Genomic DNA, 15,300 nt, shown 5'->3' with positions numbered 1-15,300 from the left:
ATATATATATATATATATATATTTATACATCCATCTATATATATGTAGGTTAGAATTATGGTAGATAAATGGCACTGTCATTGTACAGTGACTCGTTTCATGTCAACATCAGCCGCATTACCATTATAGTTGGCATCCTCCATGGCAACATCAACGTCAACGTTGTTGCCAGGGTTACTGTCATTGTCATTGTCATTGTCAATATCCATTCCATTTTCGTTCTCCTCTTCGTAGCCCAGCTTTCCCTGTTGCTTCTTTTGGTGTTGCAACAGTTGCTCATATGTCCAAACGGAGACACCACTCTCTTGGTCTAGGGGATCAATTGGTTGTGCACTTGTACGTAGGAACTTCTTGGCACTGGCAACTGCCATATCTGTCGACAGGTTAGTGTCTGCATCCAATAACGCTTGCGCTATCCATTTAGGTAACTGTCCTTTCCTTCTAGAGAATCGACGATCTGCCAAGACCATGACACCGTAATCGTCCTTACCTCTTAAGACACGCCCTAAACACTGCGCCGCATGTCTCATTGCATCGAAAGATAGGAAATCATTCTCCCTGATTTGATAGTTATCCCTCAAAAACTCCAATCTGGCCTTCAAAATACGTGATTCAGTGTACTGAAATGGAATCCCAATCATTAAAACAGTACGCCCATAGTGATGGTCAAAATCAATTCCTTCACTGACTTTTCCTCTAGCAACTGAAAACAAAACTGCCCCTCGTCCGTTAGAACATGCTTTTCTGTATGTCTCTAGTGCCAATGAGGTTTCCTGTGCATCTGGCGTTTCAACTAAAATTAATTTATACTTCCACACTTCATCTAAAATACCCATGGTTTGCCATTGTGAGATGATACTTTCCATATACAAATACGAGGGAAAGAAAACAACCAATCCATCTGGAGTCGTCTTTGAGAACTCAATCACCAAAGTTCCATAGTTTCTCACAACGCTGGGATCGTTTCTAATCTCAAATCTTGATGAAATGGCAACTTGGTCACTTCCCTTGGAAACAATCATTGGTAAGAAAGACCTACGATCCAATGTCATGCTGTAAGATTCTTGGATGACAGTCTCAAAATTCAACATTTTGGGATACATATCTAAAGGAGAAATGGTACCTGACGTAATTATAACACTTGAAAATCTCTCAAACACAGGCTTTATAGCAATGGAGGCGTCCAAACACGATAGCCTAAGAATGGGATTGGGAACCGTAGCATTTTCGGTTTCAAAAGGTTCCAAAATAAGCGTAAAGCCATTTTCATATGTAGAAACAAGAGATGCAAAGGTCGCAATGTCCTTCAACGCCATGTAATCTTCAACGTCTGAAACCTCTAAAGTTCTCACCAATAATGATAGCCTCTCAGAACAGAATCTTAACGGTTTCCTATCAATGAAAGTCAATTGTTTTAAGTGTTGTAGAAAAGATGTGGGCGTTTCAGCAATAACATGCAAAACTTTCATTCTGGTCTTCAAATATTCAATTAGTCTTTTCATAAACGATATAAAATGCTCTGCTCTTCTAATACTACCGGGAATAGCTTCATCCAGCACATCTGAAGACAAAACCGGATTGGCAACAAATGTTTCCTCACCCGGATTGACAATATTAGATTCCCTCAATCCCTCTACTAACTTCTCATACTCGTCTTGTAACTTTTGACTATCAACCTTTTTAACTTCTTCAACTTTCTTGTTTAAGCTCTCTGCTGCTTTTGTTGCCTTTTTCAATACATCGTCAGTTATGTCCATTGACAAAGACTCAATACAAACATTATCAATATTATGCGCTTCGTCGAAGATAACAATACTATCACCACTCAAATCTTTTGAAACTCTTTCTGCAATCTTAGGATCAATAAGGTAGTGGTATGAGTAGATGATAATGTTACAATATTGCATCATACGTCTTACTGTAAAATAAGGGCACGTGCCCTCAGTTTTACAATAGTCAATCAACTTCTCAAAGGGATAAATTCCTGGGGGTACGTAGTTTGTTGGATCAATGTCATACATTTTCTCGTGAAATGAGCATAAATCTTCAACGTCTGCCTCTCCCGAGTTCACTTTTTCTTTCAACTGACCATTGGTTATTCTTCTGCATTTCTCGTCAACGACAATACCTTTACGCTCTTTACTAATGGTTGGATGTAGACACAGATTCTTTCTACTGGTCAAACCCAAGCCCCGAAAATTCTCAATATAACCCAACTCTTTGGACCGATAGTCCATGAGTTTTTCCAATTCAAGCAAAGCCTTTTCAATCTCTGACATCGTACGTGAGCAATAAATGATCTTTCGATGTTCTGGATAGTGCATTTGGTAGGCCACCGTAATTGATAACAAAGAAACAGTCTTACCTGTTCCCGAGGGCATTTCCAATATACAATTCCCGCCGGCATCTAACGATTTCTTGATGTCACACATGTAAGCATATTGCTCAGGGTATATCTTTGGATACGGAAAAATAACAGGTAGATCATCAATGAAAAATCTGTCAATTATTTCAGGTAGAGGTTAGTATTTTCTCCTCAAGGGAAAATCAGTTATGATAAGGAATCACATGTAATATACTTACTTCATGGTGACGTGAGAGGCTTGACCTTGACTAGATTATAAATAAAATGATCATCAAAAAAAAAACATGTAGATTTTTACATGAACTAGTTTTCTTGATCTAGTTTCTCGCCTTTGTAACTTTATACCAAATTGATGTTATTACATAATTAAGAAACCTAATTTACAGCTAGTTATATGTTACATAATTTTGATCATTCCTTCACTTGCAGGCCCTTGATCTCTATTTGCTTATCTGCTTCAAGGTAGGAGTCACATATACACCATATATACAGATCGTGTTCACCCGCCTCCGGAATTGCAAAATTCAGTTTTATAGTCTGATTTTCTTTTGTAATGGCAAGTTTCTTGATTGAATATAATTCATTCGTTTTAGGGTTACCCATAACTATCCACCAGCTCTCAAACTTCTTTTTAGGAAAAGCATTAGATGCAATCGATAAATCTTCAACTTCTTCATCTCTACTGATTTCAATTTCAATTGTTTTACTTTCACCTGCAACTACATCACCCTCTATTTTGTACGCCACTTCTAAGTTCGGATACTTATTGACAAATTCTGCAACTTTAATGATTTCCTGTTGGTTCAATTCACTCAGTAAATCTTCCCTATCTTTATCTTCAAGTTCCATCAGATCATAAATTGTATCAACATTATAGGTTTTGCATTTTGCAATTAGTTCATCATTGAAGTGGGGAATTTGCTTCAGCACGTTGTCAGTATTCCAAATACCTTGGGAGATCATTTGGCACAAATCCATTGCAACCAAAGCATTCAAATGGCCATGACTTGATAAAATGTCAACTATTGCATTGAGTAATCTATTTGCTGTTGGTAGAATGTACTCCAGATCTTTTTTGAGATCAGCATTTAGATGGAAGCCTGAGAAATATGCTTGAAGTAAAATGAAGGTTTTGAACTTTGGGGATTCAAAATCAACATCAAGTGTCCATTTCAGTGGCACACCATTGTATAGTTTGAACAATAAATTTGACTCTCCAGATCTGATTGGCAAGCTATCAAATTCAGCTGCTAAACTTAAAAATTCCAAAATTTTCTTCAACCTCATATTTTCATTCAAATTATTAAACACTTCCATTGTCGCATAATCCACATTGTAGTAGTTTGAGATCACCCCATTTTCCGTTGGTGTAATCTCTTCTTTTTCGTACTCCTCCTCTTCTTCAGCTTCCATTGAATTTTTATCATCTTCAAGATTTAGCTCCACCAAATTGGCTTCTTGCAACTTCGATAAGGAGTTCTCGACAAGTTCAGAAAGGTACCCAGACAATCCATCTTCTGAAGCATCATCGAGCTTGTAAAATGAGGGATTCAACTGCAGCCTTCTGTAAAACAACGAATATGTAATCCAATCTAAAGCGTATTGCCTGTTCTTGATGATACTAATATCGCTGATAAACACGTCGTTAATGAAATTATTCAAATGGCTTTCGAAAGGCAATGAAAGAGTAATAAAACGTTTATAAAACTCTAGCTTGGAGGAGTTAGTGTACACTATAGCGGTAGCATCTGTACTATTATCTCTCCTTGCAAGGCCAATCATGTCTAAAATATCATTGATTCTGTAATCATAATACCCGTGCTCTTTTGCATCGTATTCCTTCGTACCCAAAATGATGACAGAATTAGCAGATGGACAGACGCATGAAGATGATTTTGTTGTGATCATTACTTTTAATATGCCAGCCTCAAATAAGCTGAAAACAATTGTTTGCTCCACTGTATCCATTCCTTCAAAGTAGAACCCGATACCAAATCTAATACAAAGCTTTAGTGTGGAATCAGATACTCTGTCAATGTAAGGTTGAACTTCATCTTCTCCTCCAGAGAGCCAGTTTGATTCGTCTGTTCTGACTTTCCTTAGAAATTCCTTCGCTAGGTCTAACACATCACTCCTTTGTGGAACAAATGCAAGGCATGTACTGTCATCTTTTATCGCTGTCAAATTGGCTATGTGGTTGTATGCGGGCTTGATTAAGCATTTGAAGAGAGACGGATTGTGATGTATATCCATATAATGGAATTTGACCTGCACTGGATAAATCCTCTCCCTAGCATCAAAAACAAAGACGTTGGTTTTAGGAATCGATACCCAATCCATTATATCTCTGTAGCTTGCAATTGATGCTCCCAGCAATACAAACCTAATGTTTTTTTCCAAATTAGTTGCAATATATCTAAACCTGCTGATAACGAGCTCATATGATACACCTTCTTTTCCAGATCCGATAGTATGGATATCATCTGCAATGAGAAGTTCAATTGATTGAAGAGATTTTCTTTGCTGCCAACGTCTTGAAATAATCTCAAAATCAGAAGGTGTGGCCAAAACTAAATGGGATTGGGCTAGTATTTGCAAATCAATATTGATGTCACCAGTCAGTTTGTTGATAATTTTACCTCCTGCGAGTTTGGACAATTTCTTTTTCCAATGTTTAAGTAGATTATCAACAACGGACTGATGCGGATTTAAATACACTGCCCTTCCGCCTTCATTTCTCCAATGGTTCAAAATGGCTAGCAATGCCAAAGTCGTTTTTCCATTTCCTTTAGAGCAAGAAAACAAGACATTATCAGTGCTATTATATATCGAGTCAAAAGCCTGCGACTGAAACTTGTTGAAATAATCGAAAGAGAAAACAGAGGTGAATTCTTTGATTCCCAATTCTGAAACAGGAATAAGATCCAGGTTGATCAAAGGAGTAGGCGCTGGAAATTTCTTCGGAAGAATCATTTTGGTCAGCATCACTGGGATTCTGGATTCACATCCAATCCATTTTTCACTTATTAACGAAACAAAATAGTTTGGCTCCAAATTTTCGGATACAGGAACAGAAAATGTCACTCTGTGGATCTGATTGATGTAGTCTTTCCGAACTGAAAATTTATCATTGTATAAGATTCTTTTGCCATCACAATCATCAACCAACAGAACAAAAGTTTCAATGTAACCATGAGCTTGAACATCCCACTTCCAGTTTGGTGTAACTAAAAGCTCTATCTGTACTAGACTTGCGGTAATCGGTTGCAAGTTGTAGTCAATATGAACTTTAGGAAATTTCTGTAGCAACTCCCAACCTAGATTACCAAACCTTTCTGCACCCAAGGATTTTGTAGCAGTCTGGGGATCATTTATGGATAAATATTGTTTCCAGGGGATAAGTGTCCTTTCAACTGAATCAACAATGGTGGAAGGTATATTAGGAAACTGTCTTAATGGCGTGCTAGTTGGCCACATTCTATTTTCCACCATCTTACATACAGATAGAAGAACACGAGTTAGTTTTGACCATTTTTTATCCAGAGATAAATCATATAGAGCCCGAAACAATCTACCAGCAGATTGTGAAATAAAAATCATATCGGCCATCAGGGCAAATCCATCCAATCTCAATCCCGAAATATAAGCCTGTAAAAGAATATTTATCTTTGACAAGGGATCCTCAACATCTTCGTTAACAGGAATAGGGGCTTTTTCCAGAAGTTTTTGTAGTTCTAATTTTTCTTCCCTTCTAACAGGAATATACTTGAATTCTTCACTTGTTGCAAATATTCTGAATAGTTCAATTTTGGTTAGCGTCGGCTTTAGCTGGCTCTCAAAATTTTGCATGTTTTCATAACTGATATAATAATGTGATGCAATTCTACCCAATGAAGTTGGTATAACCATATCTCTTTCAAAATTATATTTGACTAGACCATTCTTAGCTAGGAGTAAGAAGGCAGAATATCCCAAGTCCTTCCTTCTTTCTACTAGCTCAGGATCGTTATCGTATTGAGGTCCAACATAGTATACCTCTCTTGAATGCAACATACGCACATACAAATACGTGTGACCCATCCAATCGATGCAATCTTTGAGCGATCGGATTGATCCCGCAACAATTTCAGCATTTATACTATCTGCTAGTTTAGCATACATCTGTGACTCTATTGGAAGTTGCTGATTCAAAACAGCCAAGTAATACTTTACCTGGTCCTGTGATGTAATTATAATACCATCACCATGTGTATCATATCTAGGTCTACCAGCTCTACCCAACATTTGCAAGATATCTTGAGGTGATAAGTCAACCCAAGTACCTTTTTCGGGAGAATATACGCTGGTACCTTTTATGACTACAGTGTGAGCAGGCAAGTTCACTCCCCAAGCTAAAGTGGCAGTAGACACCAACACTTTAATGTGACCTTCTGCAAACAAGTCTTCTGCAGTCTGTCTATCATCTCTATTCATACCTGCATGATGAATACCAAAACCACTAAGTAAAACTTCCTTCAGGCCTTTATTTCTCGCATTTTCCGCTTCACTTCTCAAAATTTCTCTAACACCTCTGGAGAACTTGAATAGAGTAGATAATTTATCTTCTTCCACTAATCTATTAACCAACCATTTGGCAGTTTTGATTGTTTCCTTTCTTGAATGAACAAAAATAATAACTTGATTGCCCTCACTTATATTCTCTACTATTTTTTCATAGCAGATTTCGTTCATAGCTTCATATTTTTTGAATGCCTTTTTTTCGGTAATCCCAATAAATTGCTGCGCCAATGGACAAGGCCTATAAGAGGCATCAAAATAAAACAACCCACTTGGTTCAACTCTCAGAAATTGTGCGACATCTTTATAGTTGGGTAAAGTGGCAGATAAACCAACAAACCTAACACTATTCTCACGACTTTCATCAATATTCTTCATTGTTCTTGCAACAATACTCTCCAATACCGGTCCTCTCTCATCATGTAGCAAATGAATTTCATCTATGATTACCAACTTAACAAGGTTTATGTACGACGCATCATTATTTTTTCTAGTAATAACGTCCCATTTTTCAGGTGTTGTGACCAAAATCTGTGTAGACTCAATCTGATGTTTTGTTAGATTTGAATCACCAGTCAATTCATTCACAGTGATACCATATTTGGATAATCTTCTATCAAATTCTCGTACCTGTTCCTGTACTAATGCCTTCAATGGTGCGATATATACAATCTTAAAGCGACTCAACTGGAACTTGCCACCTGTAGTTCTGTAATTTGATAGTGTCCTCAATACAGTTAGCATAGCCACGTTAGTCTTACCAGCACCAGTAGGTGCGCACATTAGTAGATTATCGTCACTGTTAAATGCCACAGGGAAAACTTTAGATTGTATCCTATTCAAAGTTGAAATTTCAGTCGATGGGAAAACAGGTTGGATCCATTCAGGTAACTCTGAAATTTCAACCAGCACTTCGTCTTCTCCCATTTGAGATTTTACAGGCGGTGGAATGTTTATTTCTTCCCAGCTTGGCTTTGTTCTTTTGAAGGAGCCTTCTGGTAATTTGAATTTAGAAACAGTCATTAATTTAGATCCTTGTGTGAATACCAAGTTTTTGAGATTCAAATTTCTAGGATATTTATTGTCGTAATTGGAGGCAATTTTACCTTCTGTTAGAGTTTTCTGTCTCTTTTCACGATTCAAGACTTGATCATCAGCCTCAACAGTAGATAATGTCCGTTTATTGAAGTTTAAGTCGCTACAGAGTGCTCTAATGTTGTCCCTTTCAGCTTTATCCTCCGTGCTTGCCAGTTTTATCCCATAATATATTACCTTGTAGTTTTTAACGAGTAGATAGTAAAGGTCATTAATTTCAAAATCTGGTATTTCTAAAAGTCTATGCATAAATGACTTCAAGTTTTCTCGTTTCTCCACAAGTTGTTCTAATATTCTATAAATGGACTTTGAAATCTCAGCGTGTTTATAATTATCAATCTGGGCTTGGTATTTGGCTAACTGTTTAGTGATCCAGTATTTGTCCACCTCATCTATTGACAAAGCAGGAATCTGATCATCATTGAGTGAGAGTCTTACAATATCATCTGGATTTTCAGTTTCCTGGTTTATAAAAATTGAATCATCTCTTTGTTCATCATTAACATCACTGCTAATAGAACCATCATCATCGTTTTCTGAGTCAGTAACCTCGATACCATCCTCGGCATTCTCATCATCTGAATCTAACTGTATGTCTAACTCATCATTGTCTTTATCAGGGACATCAAGAACCTGTTTATAGTCGATCAACTTGCCACACAAAGAGTATACCAATCGGAAATCATCATCATCAATTTTCTGTTTCAACGCCGTTTCTAGCTGCTTCTTCTTCTCCAATGAGTTTGAATTTTCATTCTTCAAAATTTCAATTATAATATCGGTGAAAGAAATAATGACATCATCAGGTAAATCACTATCTAGTTTTTCGTTTGACCAGGCTATGATTTCATCGTAAGTGTGCATCGTCGATTCAGTGGTAGGGGTATAGTTCAACGCCTCAATTGATCCAGCGTCTAACAAGGATTCCAAACTTCTGGCAGTTGAAGAAGTCTTCGACTTCTGTTTCAAGTTTTTCCTGTCAGACACTTCAAAGGCCGCTAAGGTAGTTTGAATTTCGTTCTTCAGTTCTTCCTTCCCCTTGTCATCCTCAGCTCTGTTTGTTTTGATATTGGAACCAAAGTCTTTGGAAGATATAACGCCTTTTAACGAATGAGGGTTGGTATCTTCAAATCGTGCATTATTTGAACCATCGTCAAATAGTCTTCGGTCAACTTGTAAGACTTTATTTGAGATCTCCTCGTAGCTGTATTTTCCAAGGTCTTCCGCCATATGTGTAAGATCGGTTGCCCCTTCTATCCAAAATGTACAATCTCTATGGATTGCAGCCTCTTATTTGAAAATGTAAATAGATATCGAATTTTGCAGTGAAAATGTCAAAATTCATGCCTTCTTCCTGAAAAGGAAACTTTTATCAAAAAATTGCCCTCTTAACCTCTCTCCCCTCCTCCATTCTATGGTGTACAGATGTATGTACATTACCAGCAAGACGTCACGTGACCACAGAGAGGCTCAACGGAAATGGCTATAGCGAAAAATAAACAAACACGAGAAACGAGAATTATCCCACCACTTTCTCCCCCCCCCCCAAAAAAAAAAAAATAAACCCACCCACTGGGAAACCCCGCCCGCATTGCTCTCTTCCGATAAATTAGCGGTGGCTCTAGCGTGAGTTCGCTCCACTCTGTTAATGTACAATAGCGGTGATAGGTACATATAGGAGAGTAGTAGGAATTTAGCTGTACATGGGCCAGTTTTGTTTGAGCTTGGCGAACCTTTACTTTCTTTCCACTAGATAGACAAACAGACAACCATGCTACGTTTATTTTCTAGAAGAACACCATCTGTGAGGGCTTTGCCAAAGTTCACCAGATCGTTGGCGACTGCTTCCCCTGAAGCCGGTGCCCAAGAAGTTTCTAATTTACATGATATCGTTGAGATTGAATTACCAGAATACTCCTTTGAAGGTTATAAGCTGGATGTTCCAGAATTGAACTATTCTACCGAAAAGGGTACCTTATTACAAATGTATAAGGATATGGTCATTATCAGAAGAATGGAAATGGCAGCTGATGCTTTATACAAGGCAAAGAAGATTAGAGGTTTCTGCCACTTATCAGTTGGTCAAGAGGCCATTGCTGTGGGTATTGAGAACGCAATTACCAAGCAAGACGATATTATCACCTCATACAGATGTCACGGTACCACTTATATGAGAGGTGCCTCTGTTCAAGAAGTTTTGGCAGAACTAATGGGTAGAAGATCTGGTGTCTCTTATGGTAAGGGTGGTTCTATGCACATGTATACCAAGGGGTTCTATGGTGGTAATGGTATTGTTGGTGCGCAAGTTCCATTAGGTACAGGTTTGGCATTTGCACATCATTACAGAGACCAAAAGAACATGACTTGGACAATGTATGGTGACGGTGCAGCAAATCAGGGACAAGTTTTCGAATCTTTCAATATGGCAAAACTTTGGAACTTGCCTTGTGTTTTCACTTGTGAAAATAACAAGTATGGTATGGGTACTTCTGCATCTAGATCATCTGCAATGACTGAATATTATAAGAGAGGTCAATATATTCCAGGTTTGAAGGTCAATGGTATGGATATTTTGGCGGTTTATCAAGCAGCTAAATTTGCTAAAGAATGGACTTCTAATGATAATGGCCCACTGGTTATAGAGTTTGAAACTTACAGATATGGTGGTCATTCCATGTCTGATCCTGGTACCACCTACAGAACCAGAGAAGAAGTCCAAAACATGAGATCCAAGAAGGATCCAATTGCAGGTTTAAAGGCGCACCTATTAGAATTCAACATTGCAACCGAAGAAGAAATCAAGGCATTCGACAAGTCTGCCAGAAAATACGTTGATGAGCAAGTCAAACTAGCAGACGCATCTCCTCCACCAGAGGCAAAGATGAGTATCTTATTCGAAGACGTCTATGTTCCAGGTTCCGAGATTCCAGTTCTAAGAGGTAGAATCAGAGATGATTCTTGGTCTTTTGAAAAGGGTGGATTTGCTTACAAATAAACACGTTTATATGAAATAAAAAAAAAACCAACCACATTTGAAAACCGCCTAAACTTAACTTATTGTTTATACAAATTCCCACTATAATAATATATTCGGCTGATAAAAAACACCAGATGTATTAGCTAGTAGCGAAAAAATATGTATGTTCAAATGAGTAGACAGCGTGTGTGGCGCATCCGATGGTTATATACATACAATCACGTGCCCCACAGCCAGAATGCGCCACTGTTCCTGAAATCGTAAAAGGAGGAAGAGAAAAGCATTAAAAAACATTAACATTCGCCACATTCGACACATTCGCCACATTCGACACATTCGCTGCATTCGCCACAACGTCACGTGAGGCATCGTAGTTTTGAGTTTTTTTTTTTTGATAAATCTCGTTTCCTGTGATATGTTTGCCGTGCGCCTGGTCGATTTTCACCTTCTTTGAAATCCGAGTTCGGGAATGCAATTGGGAAAAAGCCAAGGAGAAAGAAAACAAAAAGAGAGTTGCGTAGAAACTCGGAATGCTCGAAGAAACCAGACAGTTGATGGCTGGTTTCCGTTTTGAGGACGCTTGGTGTGTGTAACTTGGATTTGCACACTAGAGCCGTCTCTGCATTGTATTAAGGTGTAAGGACGGTGAATCATCGCGATGGAGCGGGGTTTTTTCTTTTGGCAGGTTTTTCCGCGGAAGGCGAGAGGGCGGAAGGGGGGGGGGGGTGTATGTAGTTCATATTTCGGCATTACTACAAGGATGTTTCCGTACATTGCATGGTACTGGGGTTCTCCTTTTCTTGCACATCTCCATAAACTAAATATCAATAGATGTATCCGTTTGGAATCTCATGACTTTTGGTGTGTGGTCTGTGTCTTCCCAGTTATCTACTTGAGTGATTATGAACCAGTTTTCACCATTGGTTACATACCAAACAGAGAACTTATACGCACCAGAACGCCTTTTGTGTCTTTTTGTTTCTCAAGTATTTCTATCAGTTTCCTTCATGTATCCCGGGACTCCATTGTCCTCGGTAGTGCCTACCAATTTAATGTTTGACTCCTTGCGTTTTCTCCTGTCGCGGACAAACGGTGCGGCTCCCCCGATGATTCACGTAATAAGCCGGAGTCAACCACAGAGGTCCCCTATGACTCAACAAGGCCTCGTAGAAACTCGGCTTCTCGGAGAAAGAGTCTTTTCTTTTTCACTGGAAAATATTTTTTTTTTCTTTTATATTCTTTTGAACCAAAATGTGGCTACTATAAAAGTGCCTTTATTCCCCAGCTTTTCTAGCATGATTGAGTCACCTTCCACAATGAGTCTTCTTTGTTGTTAGTATTGTGAATATTATCCGTGCAGTTTTCAAGAACGTTAATCAACAGCAGTGATAATACCTTCAAAATGTTAAGATCCCAGTTCAAAAACATTTTGAAAAATGTTAACAAGAACCATTCTCTAAGGAGAACTTTTACTTCCAGCACCTCAAAGGCTGGAAAAAATGCTTCATACAATGCAAAGATTATATCTGCAACCGTGGCCTCGATTGTTGCAGCAGCTGGCTCTTATATGTTGGTCCAGCCTTCACTAGCTAATGATGAGGCACAGTCTGCTAATCCAACTAGGAAGATCTCTGTTGACGAATTTGTTAAACACAACCATGCCGATGATTGTTGGATCACTGTTAACGGTAACGTCTATGACTTGACTGATTTCATTTCAATGCATCCAGGTGGTACTACCCCATTGATTCAAAATGCAGGTCACGACGCAACTGAAATTTACAACAAGATTCATCCAAAGGGTACAATCGAGAACTTCTTACCAAAGGAAAAGCAATTGGGTGTTTTGGATGGTGAAGCTCCTAAAATCGAAGTTGTGCTTGACGAAAAGGAGAAACACAGATTGGAGTTGTTGAATCATCTCCCTGCTCTTTCCAGAATTCAAAACATTTATGATTTCGAACATATTGCTTCTAGAGTTTTGAGCGACCAAGCATGGAACTACTATTCATGTGGTGCCGAAGATGAAATCACCTTGAGGGAAAATCATTATGCTTACCAAAGAATCTACTTTAAGCCAAAATGTTGTGTCAATGTTGCAGAAGTTGATACCTCTCATGAAATTTTAGGTACAAAAGCTTCTGTTCCTTTCTACGTTTCAGCAGCCGCTTCTGCAAAGTTGGGGCACGAGGATGGTGAATGTTCCATTGCTAGAGGTGCAGGTAAGGAAGGCGTCATTCAAATGATTTCTTCCTTCTCTTCCAACTCTTTGGAGGAAATTGCAGAATCCAGAATTCCTGGTGCAACACAATGGTTTCAATTATACGTTAATGAAGACAAGGATGTTGTGAAGAAGACTTTAAAAAGGGCCGAAAACTTGGGTATGAAGGCCATCTTTGTCACTGTGGACGCTGCTAGTAGAGGTAATAGAGAAAAAGACATTAGAATGAGAATTACCGAAGATACAGATGAGTTAATAGACGATTCTTCTGTTAGAGCTGGTTCTACCTCTGGTGCATTGCCAGCTTTCATTGACAAGAGGCTGACTTGGGATGAAGTTAAGGATATCATTTCATGGACCAAGTTACCAGTTTTGCTGAAGGGTGTTCAAAGAACTGATGATATTGAGAAGGCAATTGATATTGGTTGTAAGGGTGTTGTCTTGTCCAATCATGGTGGTAGACAATTAGATACTTCTCCTCCTCCAATAGAAGTTATGGCTGAATCTGTTCCAATCCTAAAGCAAAAGGGTAAACTGGATCCAAATTTCAGTATTTTCGTTGATGGTGGTGTTAGAAGAGGTACAGATATTTTGAAAGCTTTGGCTATTGGTGGCAGAGACTGTAAAGTTGCTGTTGGTCTGGGTAGACCTTTCCTTTATGCAAATACTGGTTATGGTGAAAAGGGTGTCAGAAAGGCCGTGCAAATTCTAAGAGAAGAATTAAAGGCTGACATGAGAATGTTGGGCGTTACCTCTTTGAACGAGCTAGACGACTCTTACATTGACACCAGAAGATTACTAGGTAGAGATGCTGTTAACCACATATACAACAACAACTACTACCCAATGTCTAAGATTCAATTCAAAAACGAAAAATAAGTCTGATATTTGCTAAATTGAAATGAACCTTACCATGCCACATCTATAGACATCAAAACCATTTTCAATTTGTCGATATCTTTTGCATATCAAAGTAATACCAAGCATGTTCAAAAAGAAAAGAAAGCATAACTTTAATACTCTATTCGAAACACTCCGATCCACAACACATTAGTCTTTTTAGACCCGTTGTTCATCTTTCTATTACTTTATTCCTAACTGTATTTTTATAATTCCGGGTTTATAAAAGATTAAACTAATATAGCGCATTCTTTTTGGGTACAAACATACATAACGGAGCTCATTCATACATCGCTTTTCAGTTCGACTGGTGTTTCGGATGCCTCTTTTTCTAAGGAGCTAGATTCTGGCCCCACACTAGTCTTTGAACTCGTTGCTCCCTTACCACCCTTACCACCAGCCTTACTTGTAGGTTTTTCAGTAGCATACTCTGCGTGTTTGACTAAATTCCCTTCCTTAACTTTGTGCCAGCTTGGCCATATCATTAAATACCCACTGAAACTTCTAACAACTCTTCGACCTTCCTGATGGGCCTTTGAAATTGTATCTACCAAACCTGCCTTCAAGGGATGTTCTTTATATCCCCTGACGTCTTTCATACTTTGAACTTCCTCTGGGAAGTCTTCCTTTCCATATTTTTCCCATTGGCCCGGCTTGTTTTTAGATTTGTCTATCTCACGGAAAATTGAGGGGTTCATACTTAATCCACTCACACCAACCCTGATGTTAGAAGACAGTTTTGCTAAATTATTTACATTCTGACTTGTGTTTGTCGATATAACTGAATCAGATGGTTTCATCGATGATTCTCGGGAGACTGGTTCTAATGGCGTCACCGGCGTCTCAGATGCTGCTGGATTTAGCTTTAGTTTGAGCCGTTTAATAGGTTCTTCATTTAATGTTTGTTTTCTTTTTTTGTCGTAGAAATGTGCTGTGAGATCAGGAAATTGTTCAAGCTGTTCACGACTCAGTTTTAGGGTGACATACTTGGTTTTTTTAGGTGCCATTTCTGTACAACAGCCTGTTTTGGGGGTTACAAAGTATAAAAAATCGTACTGGAGGTTGCAGTTCCATGGTTATTTTGATGAAGTTCAGCATTTATGTTAGGCGCGTCTTCCCATGGATTTGATGCTCTGTCTATTTCTATCGGCACCTTAATGTTTCTTTTCTACTGGTGAGCAACTG

At 38.5% G+C, this 15,300-nt stretch overlaps 5 protein-coding genes across 5 annotated transcripts; 2 read left to right on the top strand and 3 right to left on the bottom strand.

The window, feature by feature from the left end:
• Positions 1-77: 77 nt before the first annotated feature.
• On the bottom strand, positions 78-2,432 carry C5L36_0B09200 (uncharacterized protein; the record flags this gene model as incomplete). Its single annotated transcript, XM_029465297.1, has 1 exon — positions 78-2,432. The coding sequence occupies one exon, from the start codon at positions 2,430-2,432 to the stop codon at positions 78-80; it is 2,355 nt and encodes a 784-aa protein (XP_029321156.1).
• Positions 2,433-2,776: 344 nt separating this feature from the next.
• Positions 2,777-9,247, bottom strand: C5L36_0B09190 (uncharacterized protein; the record flags this gene model as incomplete). Its single annotated transcript, XM_029465296.1, has 1 exon — positions 2,777-9,247. One exon carries the CDS (start codon positions 9,245-9,247, stop codon positions 2,777-2,779), a length of 6,471 nt encoding a protein of 2,156 aa, XP_029321155.1.
• A 541-nt stretch (positions 9,248-9,788) lies between these two features.
• C5L36_0B09180 (uncharacterized protein) lies at positions 9,789-11,012 on the top strand (the record flags this gene model as incomplete). Its single annotated transcript, XM_029465295.1, has 1 exon — positions 9,789-11,012. The coding sequence occupies one exon, from the start codon at positions 9,789-9,791 to the stop codon at positions 11,010-11,012; it is 1,224 nt and encodes a 407-aa protein (XP_029321154.1).
• A 1,384-nt stretch (positions 11,013-12,396) lies between these two features.
• Positions 12,397-14,094, top strand: C5L36_0B09170 (uncharacterized protein; the record flags this gene model as incomplete). Its single annotated transcript, XM_029465294.1, has 1 exon — positions 12,397-14,094. One exon carries the CDS (start codon positions 12,397-12,399, stop codon positions 14,092-14,094), a length of 1,698 nt encoding a protein of 565 aa, XP_029321153.1.
• A 305-nt stretch (positions 14,095-14,399) lies between these two features.
• Positions 14,400-15,122, bottom strand: C5L36_0B09160 (uncharacterized protein; the record flags this gene model as incomplete). The annotated part of the gene is made up of 1 exon (XM_029465293.1): positions 14,400-15,122. The coding sequence occupies one exon, from the start codon at positions 15,120-15,122 to the stop codon at positions 14,400-14,402; it is 723 nt and encodes a 240-aa protein (XP_029321152.1).
• Between the last annotated feature and the right edge of the window lie 178 nt (positions 15,123-15,300).

Source organism: Pichia kudriavzevii, chromosome 2 (genome assembly GCF_003054445.1).
Source record: "Pichia kudriavzevii chromosome 2, complete sequence".
NCBI classification, from domain to species: Eukaryota; Fungi; Ascomycota; class Pichiomycetes; order Pichiales; family Pichiaceae; genus Pichia; species Pichia kudriavzevii.
Note: the sequence above shows the minus strand (reverse complement) of the source record. Positions and strands in the feature narration are given on the sequence as shown.